Below are 15,340 nucleotides of genomic sequence, written 5' to 3'. Positions count from 1 at the left end.
AATTATCAAAGTTGGGAATGAAAGCAGAAATATTCCTAACAACCTTAGAGTAATAAAAAGGATTATAGGGAATACTATGAATAACTGTATGCCAACAAATTAGATGACTTAGATGAAGTAGACAAATTCCTAGGAAGACACAAACTACCAAAACTGGCTTAAGAATAAAAAGAAAATCTGAATAGACCTATAACAAATAAAGAAATTGAATCAGTAATCAAAAAGCTTCCCACAAATAAAAGCCCAGGCCCAGATGGTCTCACAAGTGAATTCTACCAGAAATTTAAAGAAGAATTAATACAACCCTCACAAACTCTCCCAAAAACTGAAGAGGAGGGAACACATCCCTACTTATTCTGTGAGGCTGTGTTACCTTGATACCAAATTCAGACAAAGACATCATGAGAAGGATGAGAAGGAAAACTACATATTTATTTGCCAATTATGCCTCAGTAAAGCTGGAAAAAATCCCTATAGATCAATGTCTCTTATGAATAAGAATTCTCAACAAAAATATTAGTAAACTGAAGCAAGCAGCATATAAAAAGGATGACACACCACAACCAAGTGGGATTTATCCCAGGGATTCAAGTTTGATTTGTACCTGAAAAACACCATATCAATAGAATGACAAATGACAAAAACCACATGATCATCTCAACAGACACAGAAAAGCATTTGACAAAACACATCAACGCCTATTCATGATAAAAAACACTCAACAAACTAGGAACAGAAGGGAACTTCCTCACCTGATAAAGAGCATCTGCAAAAATCCCACTGCTAACATCACACTTAAAGACTGAATGTGAAAGACTGACTGTTTTCCCCCTAAGATCAGAAACAAGACAAGGATGTCCTCTCTTACTGCATCTATTCAACAATGTGCTGGAAGGTCTAACCAGGTCAGTTAGGCAAGAAAAAGAGCTGCTGTGAGAGTTACTGAAAATAATGCATATGTAGTACTTTTCCCACACTTGGCATGTCAGTAAGTGCTGAGTAAGCATTACCTGTTGTGGGAGTGGTTGATGTGGTTATTGCTGGAGCCTAGAACCCAAGATTCACAGCAGCTCCCACTGATTGGGTTTTCAAGCTGACCAATTTACTTGTGACTTGGGGCCTAAAAACTGGAATTGCTGGAAGGGTCAGCTGGGTGTGGATTTGTCCAGTAACTGACTCAATCCTGGCTCAGGGTCCACTGACAGTCACCCAGCTCTACACGGCTGGCCCACCTGCGGCCAAGACATTAAGCTGTATTAGGCAGGAGTACAAGGCTACATCAGAATTCCCAGGCAGGAAGAGACTCTGGAGAATATCCAGGCCAACCCCCTCATCTCGTTTTATAGATGCGCAAAGTGAGGCCCAGTGAGAGAACATGACTTCTTTCAGATCACTCAGTAGGTTGGTGTCAAAACTGAACTTCAGGGCTTGGCATCCTGGCTTCCATCACCAGCCCCTGGGTAGAGTAAAGACAGGTGATCTACAGGCCTGTGTCTTAGGTTTTCTAACAACACAGTGGTATAGGCCACTGGGCAGACCAGCCTAAGCCCACCTATGTCCAGCCCTCATTTTTTTTTTTTAACACAGCCCTTTTCTTACCCCCTGAGACTCCACCAAATATCCAATGCTCCCTCCAGCTCCTCTCTCCGACCACTCAGCTACATATAATCTATGATGGCCTCTCCCCAGGACACTGACGAACAATGGCCATCTGGAGAAGGGAAGGCTCTGGACGACCACAGAATCCTGGCATGCCTAAGACACGGCAACCTGCACTCCAAGTTCCCAGTGTTGTGGATTCAACAAGATGGAGGCTTCTCCTTGTGGCCTGGGGTCTGTTCAGATCAGCCAGGCCAATATCTCTACCAAACTATGGCTCCAGGCTAAACCCTGTCCCTAAACTGTGGTTACAGTCTCAGACCTCTTCCTCCTCCTCTTCACTGCCCCAGGGCAGCGGGAAAAAACTCCATTTGAAAAAACTTCTACCCTGCAGTCTACTGCAGTGTTGAATGTATGCCTTTGCTGCCCAAGGGGATGCATTGATCAAAAGACAAAGTACTGCCATTACCAAGTACCTCATCTCATCCAATCCTCTTATCAAACCTCTGAGGTAGGAATTATCTCTCCACTTTACACAGGAAGGAATTCTTGCCCTGGGTCCCCCAGGAACAAGATGCTTGACAGCAGCTCTGGCCCAGTTCCAAATGGACCCCTGAGAGTACCCTGTTAAGTCACAGCTGATTGCTGAGGAATGCAGCAGAAGACAGGACACATGGAGGGGCTACAAGATGAATGGAGCAGCTGTCACAGGTTGAATGCACTCCATCTACTGAGTCTGTAAACCTTTGGTCACTGAAATCACTAGCTCTAAAGCCATTCCTACATTTATGCAAGTAGCAGGCTCCTGTTTGTCTACAAAAGAGGCATGTGCACGGGAGGTGGCTACAGGGACAGAAACGGCAATTCATGTTTGCAGACCTTGGGCTACTACTGATCAACTTACTTATACCCAATATAATTTAAAGGCCTTTCTTCATTTGGGCCCCATGTCTGGATCCCATAAACCAGGGCTGTCCCATAAACCAGAGTTCGTCCACATGGGGTAAATGGTCAGGTGCCCAGGCTAACCCATTAGAGTCAAACATGGGTTCTGCATGCAGTGTTTCCAGCAACCAACCTGCAAAGTTTTAGATCAACAACATTTTAAAGCCAGGCTTTTAAAGCTAGGATCTGTCCACAATCTACAGGTTTGACTCCACAAATAAAGGAAGAAGGAAAGGTCCTTATGCTGTGTAAATCAACATTTTGGGCAAAGGTGTGTGAAGTGTAGAAAGAGCCACCACTAAGGCTCCTTTGTGGATACCCAGTAACCTCAGCAGGAACTGCCCAGAAGCAATGGCTTGTAGGAAAAGCCTCATGTCCAGAGCAGGTGCAGTGTCCTACACAGGGAACTTCACACACACTCACACACAGAGAGCTGAGAGTATAAGGGTGAGACTCCAGATAAATCTGACTCTCTCTTGGAAACCACACTCTTTAAAAGCCTATATCCCTGGCCCTGGAATTTACAATTTAGGGCCTGTGGATTATTCCAGCCCTCCAGGAAAGCAAAGTGGCAGTGTGAACCAGTGTCCTAAAGATGACCATATCCTCTGGCCTGGAAATTCCCCTCTAGGAATTTATCCCCAGGAAACAATTCAACTGAAGCAAGGAGCTACATGCAGCAAAGATGTTCAAGATGATCTGTGATGGTGAAACGTGATGTTGAACGCTAAGGGAATAGCCATAAGGATTTTAGACAGCAGCTACTAAAGATAATTCTGATAATTATAAGCAACATAACAGTTTATAAGATAATGTCGAACAAATATAGCAGAAGGCAAAATAGTTCACACTATGGTTGCAACAGTGTAAAACATGTATGCATTTGGAAAGTAATGGCAAGTTTTGTTACCGTGATAGATGCATGTTTTGTACAATGGTAGGGAGTAAAATGATACATTTTTAAACATTTAATGTGGTGACATTGCATTTTCAATCGAAAACGGAAGAAGAAGAAGAAATCCTACAAAGCAAATGCCAAAATCTTCACAAATAAGAACTATTAGTACTACCAATAAAAGACAACATATATTTGGAGCTTATTCTGTGTTAGGCACTGTTTCAGGCCCTCTTGTCCCTATTAACTTCACAACATCTATGAGGTACTTTTATTATCTGCATTTTACAGGTGAGAGCAGTGAGGCACGGGGAGGATAACAACTTTCCCAAATCACACAGCTAGTCAGCATGACAGAAAGGAACACTACCCACGCCATTTCAAAGGTCACCCACCTAAAAATCTTTATGCCTACTTAAACAGAGATGACAAAATCTTCAGCAGAAGCCTCACCACAAGACCCCTGAAATGGGTAGTGGGTAATGAGCCTCACAGGAACTCTCAGAGAGCTTTCACGTTGCAGATATGACTAGGATTTGCCTCCACCCCAGCCTAGACTCCAGGAGGAACAAGAGGAAGGGCACTAAAGACCAACAGGTTGAGCATGACTCAAACTTCAGAGAGGGGAGAAGGGACCAAGGCAGTCGGGGTTTGCCCGAAATGATATAATGAGCTAGAACCAGAATTCAGAATCCTCGCTCCAGAGGCCCTCGAGGCTCGCCCCCATGCTCCGCAGACCACAAGCACCTCCTCTGATCTCTTCCCTTCTCCTTCCTCCCTTTGGTCCCTCAGTCTAGCTATCCTCGGCCTTCCCTCGTCCAGCACGGTCCCAGCTACACCATCTTCTCTCTCTTTTATCATCTTTCCTTCACACCGCCTCTACTTCCTGTCCTCTCCTGCCCTGCCGGCAACTGCATGCAACAGCTGGGACTTCGGTTATGGCAGTCTCCCCATGTAACAGCAACTAGAGGAAATGACAGGCAGTAGACCCCTGCCCCTCCCAACCAGGGAGACTGTTCAAACATGCTGAGAGACAGGGATGCTAAAAATCAGTGCTTGGAAGAAAGGCCCTTCATTTTGCCTCTGGCCCTGGCCCAGACCACCCATCCAGCTCCCTGTACCTCCTTAGTGCCCTGGGAACACCCACGCTTCGTCCTCTCTTTGCCAGGATCTGTCCACCGCTGAGGGCCTCCCCGAGAGTGGGGGCCAGCCCTTGCTCATGTCTGTCTCCTATGCTTCATAGAGTGTAGTTACCAAGAAAAGTTTGTTGAATGAGCAAATGAGTCCCCATTCATCCTCTTCCTCGGGGGCGGGTGCCCTTCTGACTTTGGAGGGAAGATTCAAGTCTACCCGTTCTCAGTCACGGGGGGACCCTGCCCAGGCTGCCTGAAGCGATCATCTGAATGACAGGAGCTACCTAACACCTCCACACCGAGTGTCTGAGCTCCTGTATTGCAAGTACCAGTTTCCCTAGGTCCACCCTAACTGGGAGTCCTTTCCTGTTTTTTCAAGCTGGTGGTGTCCTGAAACACAACGACAGCCCTGCAGTTCAGTTTCAGGAACGTCAAAGGCAAAAGGACATTATGCAAAACAGGAAGAAACTTTTAAAGAAATGTTTAAAGGCATTTTCAGAATGCAACCTGTCATGAGGCCAGGTAGTTACTGAAACCCCTGCCAGGGCCCCTCCCCAGGACCTGGAGACCCACGTGGTGAGGCAGGAAGGAGCCTGACCTCACACCCTACTGGTCACGCTGGTCTGACATACCCTGCCCCTTCCCGCAGTGCAGCCTCCCCCTTGACCCACGGGCTCTGGGCCAGTGAACCTCGGCAGAGTCCCAAATCCAAAGTGCCCCTCAGAAGAGGAGAATTTAGCTCCAGTGAGGACATTCAAAGTGGCATAACTTCAAAATAGGCGCCTTGTGAAGAGCCTGAGTGCTGGTCTGCTGAGGCTTCTCCTGAAAGGAATTCCCAGAAACCTACAGGTTCTCACCTCCTGGCCCTTCTCCAGATCTCCAGACCCTCTGGAGGTAGGAGAACTGTGCTGTATGTTTCAGAACCTGGTTTGCTAGCTTGTTCCCACACCTCCTGTGGACACGGTCACATCTCAGTCACGTCACCAGCACTGGGTGAGCACTGGTGCTCACCCAGCACCATGGCCCCAGGGCCACGGTGCACGTAAGCCCGGCCCAGGGACTTGGCTGCTAAGGAGACAAATGGAGCAATTCCTGAGGAAGCTGACTCCTGGGGCATCACCCCCGCTGCACGGTCCATCCTGCAGCCTGGCCCTCTGCCCCTGCCCCAAGCGCTTCCTGTACCTAGTTTTTAATCAGAATTCTAGACACATCTTTTATTCAGCAATAATGTGCATCTGCCACCACTAAGCAAACCTGAAATTTTCAATGAGTCTATCCTTTAGTAAGACTGGTTTAAAAACCAAGCCCTTCTCAAAAAGCATTCATCCCTTTTCTTCCTTTTTAAAAAACTCTACTATGGAAACAATCCAAAAAGTACCTAAAGCTTTAGGCATGAGCCTCACTGGACCACTAAGAAAAAAACAAAAACTGTATGTGTTTGGCAACAGTTGAATAATAAAAGTTATACCCTTTGTTGTTTTTAAAGGTGTAGGACCAAGCCTGTGACAGAATCTTAAGGGAAAAATCCTGGACACCAGGCTATCTATATCTATATCTATCTATACCAATCTATCTATCCATCTATAAAGATATCAACTAAATTCTGAAACATGTTCAAGAAAAAAGACTAGCAGGAAATTTGCCAACATGCGTCCTCTAGGTGATAGGAATATAGATGTGCTTTTCAACCTCTTTTAACTTCTCAAATGGTTTTCAATGAGCCTGCATCACTTTTTACAAAAAGGAGGAAGAGATTACCCGCTCCTCAAAAAAACAGGCAAAAGCAAAGACCCACAACCCTGGCCTCCGGCATCCCAGGGAGACAAATCCTCCTCCTCTCTCTCAGGGCTTTGTGAGGGGCTTGGAGAGGCGGCAGGGGGAAAGAGAAGCAGCTACATTACACACCCAGACCAGACACTAAAATCACTGCCAAAGAATTCAGCAACAGCCAATAATACAGCCCCTGGCCTTCATTTGTGCAAGGAAGGGACGGGCTGAGCCAGGCTGGAAAGTAGAACCTGAAACACTGAGAGTGTGACTCAGCCCTTCTGCCTCCTAAGGACGAATCCCCTTAGGCCACGTTCTCCCAGAACCAGCTCCCCACCAGACCCTGTCCCCTACCCCCCAAGCCACCACAACCTTCCAACCCGGAGGTCTCTGACCTTTAGAAAAGGATCCAAGATCTCTCCCCCAAGCCGGCGACCTGCGTAGGCCCAGGTAAACACAGAGGGCCTCACAACTGAGGCTTTTGCAATCACAGCCACAGTCTGGCTCTCAGGATCCCTCGCCAAGTTAAGGGACAGGAGGGACCCTGTGGAGATCACCGAATCCAATCTCATGCTTTGTGAACTCCCCAGGAGTCAGGGTCTGGCTTACAGTGACCTCATCACCTGGGCCACATGGGTAGTACCAGAGGCAAAGGTAAAAGGGCCACAGCGGAGGCCCTCAAGGGAGTTAGCTGCGAGGGAGGACTATCTGTCCTAAAACAACTGGACTGCTGCTTAACCAGATAAGAATAACTGGAATTTCCAGGTGGACATGGATTCAAGCAGAATTTCAGTCTCTGCTTCTTATCAAGTACAGGCAAGGAACACTGAGAAGGGAATAAGGCATAGGAGGCACTGGGTAAACAGTTAGTGAAGAAATCACCAGGTTTGGCTTGGCCACAGGATGCCTGGGCCCCTTTCACACGCATCCAGAGCCCAGCTGAGCCCGAAGGGTATGAGCCTCCTGGCCCTGCCCCCAAAGTCTGGAAGGTCCCCAGGGTGGAATCCACGGAAGGGCTGGGACTACCTGGCCATTAACTGTCCCGTCTTTCCCAAACCATAAATTAGTCTAGCCCCAGCCTGGAAACCCCTACTCTGCTGCTATCCAAAGACCGTAATACCCAACCATATGGCTGCTGATGTATCATTATAGTCATTATAAAGCAGCAAGTTAAAGATTACCCACAGAGCTAATGCACGGCTGCAGAAATTAGAGGAACATTTTCACACAATCAGATAAAACCGGGACTGGAGAACTTTAATACCAACTCTGGGTTTCTGAATAAGGGAAAGAAAGAAGGAAGAAAGGAAGGAAAGGGGATGGCTAGGGAGGCAGAGACTAAACATACACGCACACACTCTGGCTTCCCTAAATGACATCGGCATGGTTTAATTATGCCTCCTCTGCCTAAATTGTGAGTTCCAAAAGAGAAGGCATTTTGTCATCTCCCTCTCTGTAGCTCTAGCGCCCAGCCTAGGACAGGCATATTGTTGAATCCAGGAAAGTTGTCACCTCATCAGACCTCTCAGATGGACCCACAGACACACCTAGCAGGGATCTTCCCAAACTCAGTGCCACATTAGGCCGCCCTGAGCCTCTGCACTAAGTGTCTACTGGGCAATAACTTTAAGGAAAAGCATTAGACTGGGAAGCAGAAGACCTGGTTTTTCCAGCCCCAGCTGGCTACTGCCTGGCTGTATGGCCTGAGGCAAGACCCTTCCCCTCTAACACAATGTGGGATGGGGGCCAGGGAACTGCAGAGACCCATCTTGGGATGCTGTGGTTCCAAGATGCTGCAGTTTGAGTCCAATCTCACACGTGGCTCTTGCAACCTGTTACCCAAGGAACTTGCACCTGGTTCATCAGGTGGAGGCCCCCGTGCTTGCTCAGAGTCTGGGACGAATTACAACAGGCAGGAGACACTTCTGCGACCATCAGGCTGAGTGGAAAAAAGTGAGCCAAATAGTCATGGAGGGTATTTCTCTACCTCAGACTGTTAGACAAGAAGGCATGTCTGTGTGTAGGTCAAGAAATTATTTTCCCCAGGAAAAGCAACAGGACAAAACTGGTTTAAAACACTAGTTACCTAACCTTCCAAAGTTTAAAGATCTGGACACAGGGGAGGCTCCTGGTGCCTCCCCAACTCCCAGGATGAGGCTCCACCACAAGCCAGAAGGTGATGAGGCTCTAGGACTCATCCCAAAGAAGAGAGAGAGAGCCCTTTCCAGAGCTGAGGCCAAGACAGATGTCCTCAAAGTACACTATGTCCCAGGCAGCGTGCTTGTGTCCACATGTGTGCATATGGGGGAAGGGGGAGAAGCGAGAACAGTGTGCTGGTGGAGAAACACCTGACAGCCGAGAGCCCGGCAGACACCCAGCAAGTGCTCTGTCTTGCCAAGGGTACAAACCACGGCAGAGGCTCCCCCATGAAACCTGGGGAAAACGGCTCACGGATAAGTGCTCTCCCAGGGCCCTGGCTACCTGTGGCTGTTTGCTGGCCCTGGTGCCCATGACTCTCTGGTGCCCACCTCTAGGTCAGAGTCCTTTTCTGAACAAAGGAAGAGGCTCTCTTCAAAGCATAGCTGAGCAAGAGGGGCCTCGGGTTTAGGCAGTCTTATACTCATCACCGCCCTCCTCGCACGCATACACTGTACCAACTGTCCAGGTCAGCCCAGCCTCCCCTAACCAGTCCTACCTGAGGTACTGCCCCCGCCCCGCCCCCAGCCAGCCCCTCTCTGGGCGGGCAGCGCCAGTGCTAGTCAAGTCACGTGGAGCTGCCGCCAAATCTAAGCAGAGATAAACATTCATTCCGGGAAAAGTAACTCAACGCAAGGCCGCTGCTCCTCCCAGGGTGACTACATCTCAGGCAAACACCCAGGCTGCCAGAAAAGGGAGCCTCACTGCCATGGTCAGTGAAATGCTGCACAGCCCAAGGGCCAAGATGACAGCGCCTACAGACCTGGACTCCCCAGGAAAACTCCCTGGGGAACTTGCAGGAATCCTCAGGAAAGACCCACCTTTCCCCTGCAGCCCTCACTCCTGAAAGTCTCACATCAACCCAGCAGGTGTCCCGGGGCAGAGCCTACTACGGCTCCAAACACTGCAACCTGCCCTAATGCACAGTGTAGACACAGGCAGGATTCAAACCCAAGTCTATCTGAAGTCTATCCTGAGGCTCTAACAACCCAGGACAGATCCAACAGTGACCCGTCAGCAGCCCAGTCTGGTGCCTGGCTCCTGCAGGGAAGGGCATGCCCGTTACCCATCACCTACCAGCCCGGAGGGATCACAGCATCTGGCATAGACCCTTGGACATCAGAAAGTAGAGCCCAGTTGTGGAAAGGAACTGCAAGTAGTGAAAAGGCCACAGCTTTAAACCCCACGGATGCTTTCTCCCACCAACCTCAAAACCACCATGCAATGGCTTTGGCTGACACCTGCCCAGCTGAACAGATGGGCTTGACTCCCCCAGCCCACACACTCCCCGGGAGACTTTCAGCTTTCTCAAGGCTCTCTTCTAACCAGGAGCCTCCACTTAGAGAGCACCCAACCCTCAAACCCAAGGGCTCAATAAAAGTGAAGAAAAACACTCCACCCTCACCTTCCGGGGCTACCTCCGCAGCAGCCGAAACGTCATGGTCCCATGCATGTCGCACAAAGGCGGACAAGCTACAGAAAGCCCAGGGCCTCTCCCCTCGCCCTCCAAAACTGTATCTCTCAGGAAGTCTGTTGACGCCGCCAGTTCAGAGTCAACGCAGAAACAGCAATAACCCGTCACCCAGTCACTGGGCAACACCAAGGTGGGTCACCACTGCCTCTCATGATTCATTGAGAAGATCCTACACCTCAAACACCAATCTAATGAACTTTGGGGTACTTTCCTTTAATTTGCTAATTAATTTCTCTTTCCTTCTACATAATATCCAGGCAACAATTAAAAACAAAAGATCAAAATCTGGCCTCTCTGGGGTCTGAGAAGTCACCAACCCTCTTCCTCCTTCTCTGCCGTTCACAGCCATCTCCAGGGTCTGAGAAAATGAAACTTCAAGTCCCAGGTCCTATTTGCCATGTACTTAACATACACAATCTCATTTAGTCCTGAAAATAACTCTGTGAGTTAAGCATGGACAACCCCATTTTACACAAGAGAAAGAGACTCTGAGGAACTCTGTAACATGCCTGAGGTCAGACACTTAGCAGCATGGCAAAGATTCCATTTCATTTTATAGGACCAGTCTGCTTCCCAGACTAACCATCAAGTCCAAAAGAATTCAAGTTTCTGCTTAAAAAAAAAACAAAAAAAGTCCCCTTTATTACCACAATTCATGTCTGACCAATTCCAGGAGCATCCTCCCAAACTTGATATGAAAATATTGAAGTAATTATTGGAGAAATTGAGCAAGAGTGTGTAGGAGGCCTGCTCTGTCTGGGCTCTGTGAAAAAGTGACAGAGTTCCTACTGGCAGGATGCCTGCCCTCCTGCCAGGGCCCCTCACTCAGAACGACATTCTCTACACCCTGGCATTGAAACTAAGCAGCCACCTGTCTGGTAATCTTGGGAACAACCTGTGGCTGCCTTGGGCCTGACTGCCTGTGGATTACAGGTCAAGGGGAGGTCCCGGTGGGCATGGGCTCAGCCTCCTCGTGACCTAAGGAATGCAAACCCACCGACCCAAGCTCTCTGCTTGTGCTGAAACAGAGGCTGGAGTCCTGGTTCAGATCATCTGGGCAAGATACCTGAGACTCCAGGTTGCTGCTACCAGGAAGGGACAACTTGGTGATAACTGATTATATTTTAGCCCTCCAGCCCCCAGGGTACACACATTATACTGGTACAAATACCCTCGGCCCCTGGGAGGGCCCTGCTCTTGGGAAGCTACAAGGGCAGGAAGCAGGGTAGGAGGGCCCCAGGGCAGGGATCTAGGCAGAGGAGGAACTGAACACAATAGTGACAATTTACTGAGGGCTTACCCTCATTCTTGTAAATGCTTGTTTACACTGTTTGGTCTAATCTTCCAAAACACCCCCCTCAAACAGGTACCACTTATTATTCCCATTTAATAGATGAAAAAACAGAGATTTAGGGACAAGTCACTTGCCCAAAAGCTTAGGAAAAGGGTTAACCCACACTCAGGAGACAGTGGTTCTATGTGAAGACAGGAGATGTGACCTGGGAGGTCTGCTCCCTTCCCTCCTGGAGGCCTCATCATCAGCGTTCCAAACTAGAGAGAGCGCGTTACTCTGAGCTGCCTCGTAGTCCCTACCAGAGTTAGCAGAGTGAAGGCTGCTCCGAGTTCTAAGCAGACTCAAACTCCCAAAACTTCTTGAGGCTTGGGCCAGAGCAGGGAAGTCCCCAAGGCCTTCTCCGGTTCTGGGATCGGGGGTGGGTGGGTGGCGGTGGCTACGGCTTACTTAAACTGTCCCCGACCCAGCCTCCAGCATGAATCCGAAGGGACTCACCTCCCAACCTCTCACCCCATCCAGCCCGGAACCTGTTTGGGATTAGGGGCTCTGATCCGGAATAGGGAGACTGACTGGCTGTCGAGGAAGAGGGCATGGGCGAACGTGCGTGGTACCTTACCGAGCAGCGGGGACTCCTCAGGGCATGCGGGCAGCGACAGTGCTGTGGCGGGGGGCACTGGGGCCGAAGTCAAGTTGCTCCCGGGGCCGGGGCCGGGGCCGGGGCGAGAGTCCGCGTCGGGGTTGGAGGCGCCACCCAAGCGCGGCTTGGAAGAGGTGCGCAAAGGCGGCGGCGGTGCGGCCCCTCGGGGCCGGAGCTCCCCAGAGGGCTGCCCGATGGCGGCAGCGCCGTTAGAGCTGCCCTGCAGCGGCGTGGGGACTCCGACCAGCTGAGGCAGGCGGCTCAGGTCGCGGCCGACCAGGTAGTAGACGAGGGTGACGCCAAGATGCAGCGCGCAGACAGCCACAAGCAGGCGGCAGGCCCGTTGCAGGGACGCGCCCGGCATCGCGGCGCTGCCGCCCAGGAGCGGCTCCCGAAACCTCATCTTCCCGCCGCCGCTTTAAGAGGGGGGGTGGGCTACCGCGGGGAGGGCGGCCCGCCCGCGGGCCGCCTGCCAGACACTGCCAGACGGCTGCGACTGGGGGAGGGATCGGGGGAGGAGGCGAGGGAGCGGCGCCGGCGGGCGGGCGGCGGAACTCAGACTCTGGCCGACTCAGCAGCCCAGCAAGCAAAGTGCGGACGAAGGGCAGGCGCGGACGGGGGCGGGGGCGGGGCCGGGGCCGAGGCCGAGGCCGCCAGCGGGGCGGGAGCAGGGCAGCCGGTAGGAGCCGCGTTTTGGGGACAGGAGCTGGGAGCGGGGCCGTCTGGGGCGGGGCCGAGCTGCGGGGCGGGGCCTGTGGAGGGTGGGCCGCAGGGGCGGAGCCGTTCGGGGCGGCAGTCGGCAGCCCGCAGCTTTGGAGCTGAGCTGTTGGGCCCTCACGCTGCCTTCCTCCGCAGCCTATCCCGTGGGGCTTCGGTCCCTACTAAGCCGCGCTTCCTCCTCCTCCTCCTCTTCCTCCGAGCTGCCCCCGAGAGGAGCCGCCACTTCCCTCGGTGCTGAAGGGCTGGGTTATGCGCCTGGGCCTGCAGCGCGGCGTCAGAGAGGAGGGTGGAGAACAGAGCAGACTGGTCGTGGTCTTGAGGGGTCGGGGGCCGCGGCGGCTTTCCTGACGGTGGACCTCGGTAGACCTGGGAGGAGGGTCAGGAAGAGGGGCGGAGAAGGGTTGCCCAGGAAACGGCTTCGACGCCCATTAGGACGTAGGACAGCGGAAGAGGGAGTCTCTGGGATGTTCGGAACCCCCCTCCCTTGGCCGAGCTAGGCCCCTCTACCGAGGTGGGGGCCCAGCAACTAGGCGCGGCTCATCGGGCGCCCTGCGGAAAAGTGGACGAGTCTCCACCTCTCTGAGCTCACTGTCCTACAGCCCAGGTTAGGGAATCCCAGAGACCCGCCCAGCTAGGTTTTGGGGATGCGTGGGTGCTTCTTCTAGCGCATCCCACAACATGCACTGCGTGGGAGGGTGTCAAAGAGCCCCAGTGACTCCCACGCCGCCATGCAGGAGATCAGCCAGCTTTATTTACAGTCTGCGCGGGCCTGGACACAATGTCATGAAGTAGGAATTGTTCCCATTTTACAGATAGAATTCAAGGCTCAGGAAGGTTAAGAAGCTTGCTTAGGATCCCACAGGTGGTGAGAGGCAGAGGCAGAATTCTGGCTCTAAAACCTTTATTTACCACTTGTTGATTTGCAAGTAAGGGCTGGAAGTTGTGTGGGTGAGAGGTTTAGGCACTGAAGTCGCTTGGTTCAAATTTGACCCAGAGGCCACTCATCAGGCCCACCTGGTTGCCTGAGTGAGCAGGGACACCTCATTTCTGAGAAGGACTCATGGAGGTGCTGTCACTTATGTGGACGGGGAAGCTGAGGGCTGTGGCAGCCTACTCTGAAGTGGAGGAAATAACAATGCTACCACAGACTGAGAGTTTCCTATATACCAGTCAGACTCTACAAGTGTAACTGCTTTACATACATTGCCTCAATCCTAACAACACCATGAAGTGGGCAGTTGTTACTCTCACCATTTCACGGATGAGAAAACTGAGGTTCAGGAGTTGACATGTGGTTGTGATCACACAGAATCTACTTTCTTCACTTGGCTTCCTGGACATCAGGCTTTTCTGATCTTCCTCATTTCACTGGCCACTCCTCTGTCTCTTTTCTGGGCTTCTCTCTTCCCTGGTTGTTGAAGGCCCCAGGCCATAGTCCATGGTGCTCTTTTCTGTCTACACAGAAAAGAGTGTGATTTATATTCAGTAATACCTGTATGCTGATGACTGCAAAATTTTCCATCTCCAGCCCTGACCAACCAACTCATATTCCACTGCCTCTCTTACTGGCATCTCAAACTCAGCACCTACTCCCTACACTCCACTCCCATTCTTACTTACCTCAGAGAATGGCACTGTTGTTCATCCATTTCCCCCAAGCCCCGAACCTAAAAGGTGTCCTCAATGTGCTTTTCTTATTCTTAAATGCCATTTCCAATCCCTCAGCAAGTCTTGTCAGTGCTACCTTCAAATTATCAGAATTAACCACTTGCTAACTCTGCTGTAACTGTCCTGGACCAAGCCACCATCATGTTGACCTGGGTTATAAGGTAGCCTCCTACTTGGTCACCCTGCTTCTACCTCCACCATGCCCCCTCCCCAGTCTATTCTCCAAACAGCAGCTAGGGAGATCTTTGTAAGCATAAATCAATTCATGCCATTTTATTGAGAACAAACTCCAAATTTGTAGAAGCCCTGTCTCATCTGGTTTCTATCTCCATTCCCCACCCTCTTCTCCTATCACCCTCTACCATGCTCTACGTACTTCAGCCACACTGACCTAACTGCTGCTAGTCCTTGAACTTGCCCTGTTACTTCCTACCTCAGGACCTTTGTACTTGCTGTTCACTTAGCCTGAAACACTAATGAAATACTTAACCCCATACTTCATTCAGATCTCTCAAATGTCACCTTATGAGAGAGGGTGGTCTTCTCAGACTACACTATGTAGAATAGTCCCCCAACCAAAGCTGCTTAACCTGCTTGATTTTTTTCAGAGTAGGTATCACTACCCAGAATTATACATTTAATTTATTGTTTGTTGTCTGTCTGTCTCATTAGAAGATCAGCTGCACGAGTGCAAGAACTGTCTCTCTTGTTCACTACTATATCCTCAGCTCCTAGAAATGAACTGGACACATAGTTGGCACTGAATAGATATTTGTTAAAATACCTGTTAGTGAATGCTTATGATCATCTTGATAATGTGGGAAGGGGAGAGGGGAAGAATTATTGTAGTTAGAACACAAATTCAAGAGTCGTTCACCAGGGAACTGGTGAGAGTGAAGCTGGCCCCAACAGTCTAGGCCTAGACTGTCATACAGAATGAAGTAAGTCAGAAAGAGAAAAACAATGTGGAATCTAGAAAAATGGTACAGATGAGCCGGTTTGCAAGGCAGAA

The 15,340-nt window shown here is 50.5% G+C and overlaps 1 protein-coding gene across 1 annotated transcript in view; it reads right to left on the bottom strand.

The window, feature by feature from the left end:
• The window catches only part of B4GALT1 (beta-1,4-galactosyltransferase 1), a 46,570-nt gene extending 34,060 nt beyond the window's left edge, over nucleotides 1–12,510 (bottom strand). The window contains exon 1 of the mRNA XM_060101838.1: nucleotides 11,920–12,510. Coding sequence (XP_059957821.1) covers nucleotides 11,920–12,343 — 424 coding nt within the window. The 5' untranslated portion in view covers nucleotides 12,344–12,510. The remainder of the gene's footprint in view (nucleotides 1–11,919) is intronic.
• Nucleotides 12,511–15,340: the final 2,830 nt, after the last annotated feature.

This window comes from Mesoplodon densirostris, chromosome 6, assembly GCF_025265405.1.
Source record: "Mesoplodon densirostris isolate mMesDen1 chromosome 6, mMesDen1 primary haplotype, whole genome shotgun sequence".
NCBI lineage: Eukaryota > Metazoa > Chordata > Mammalia > Artiodactyla > Ziphiidae > Mesoplodon > Mesoplodon densirostris.
This window is presented reverse-complemented; position numbering and strand designations above follow the sequence as displayed.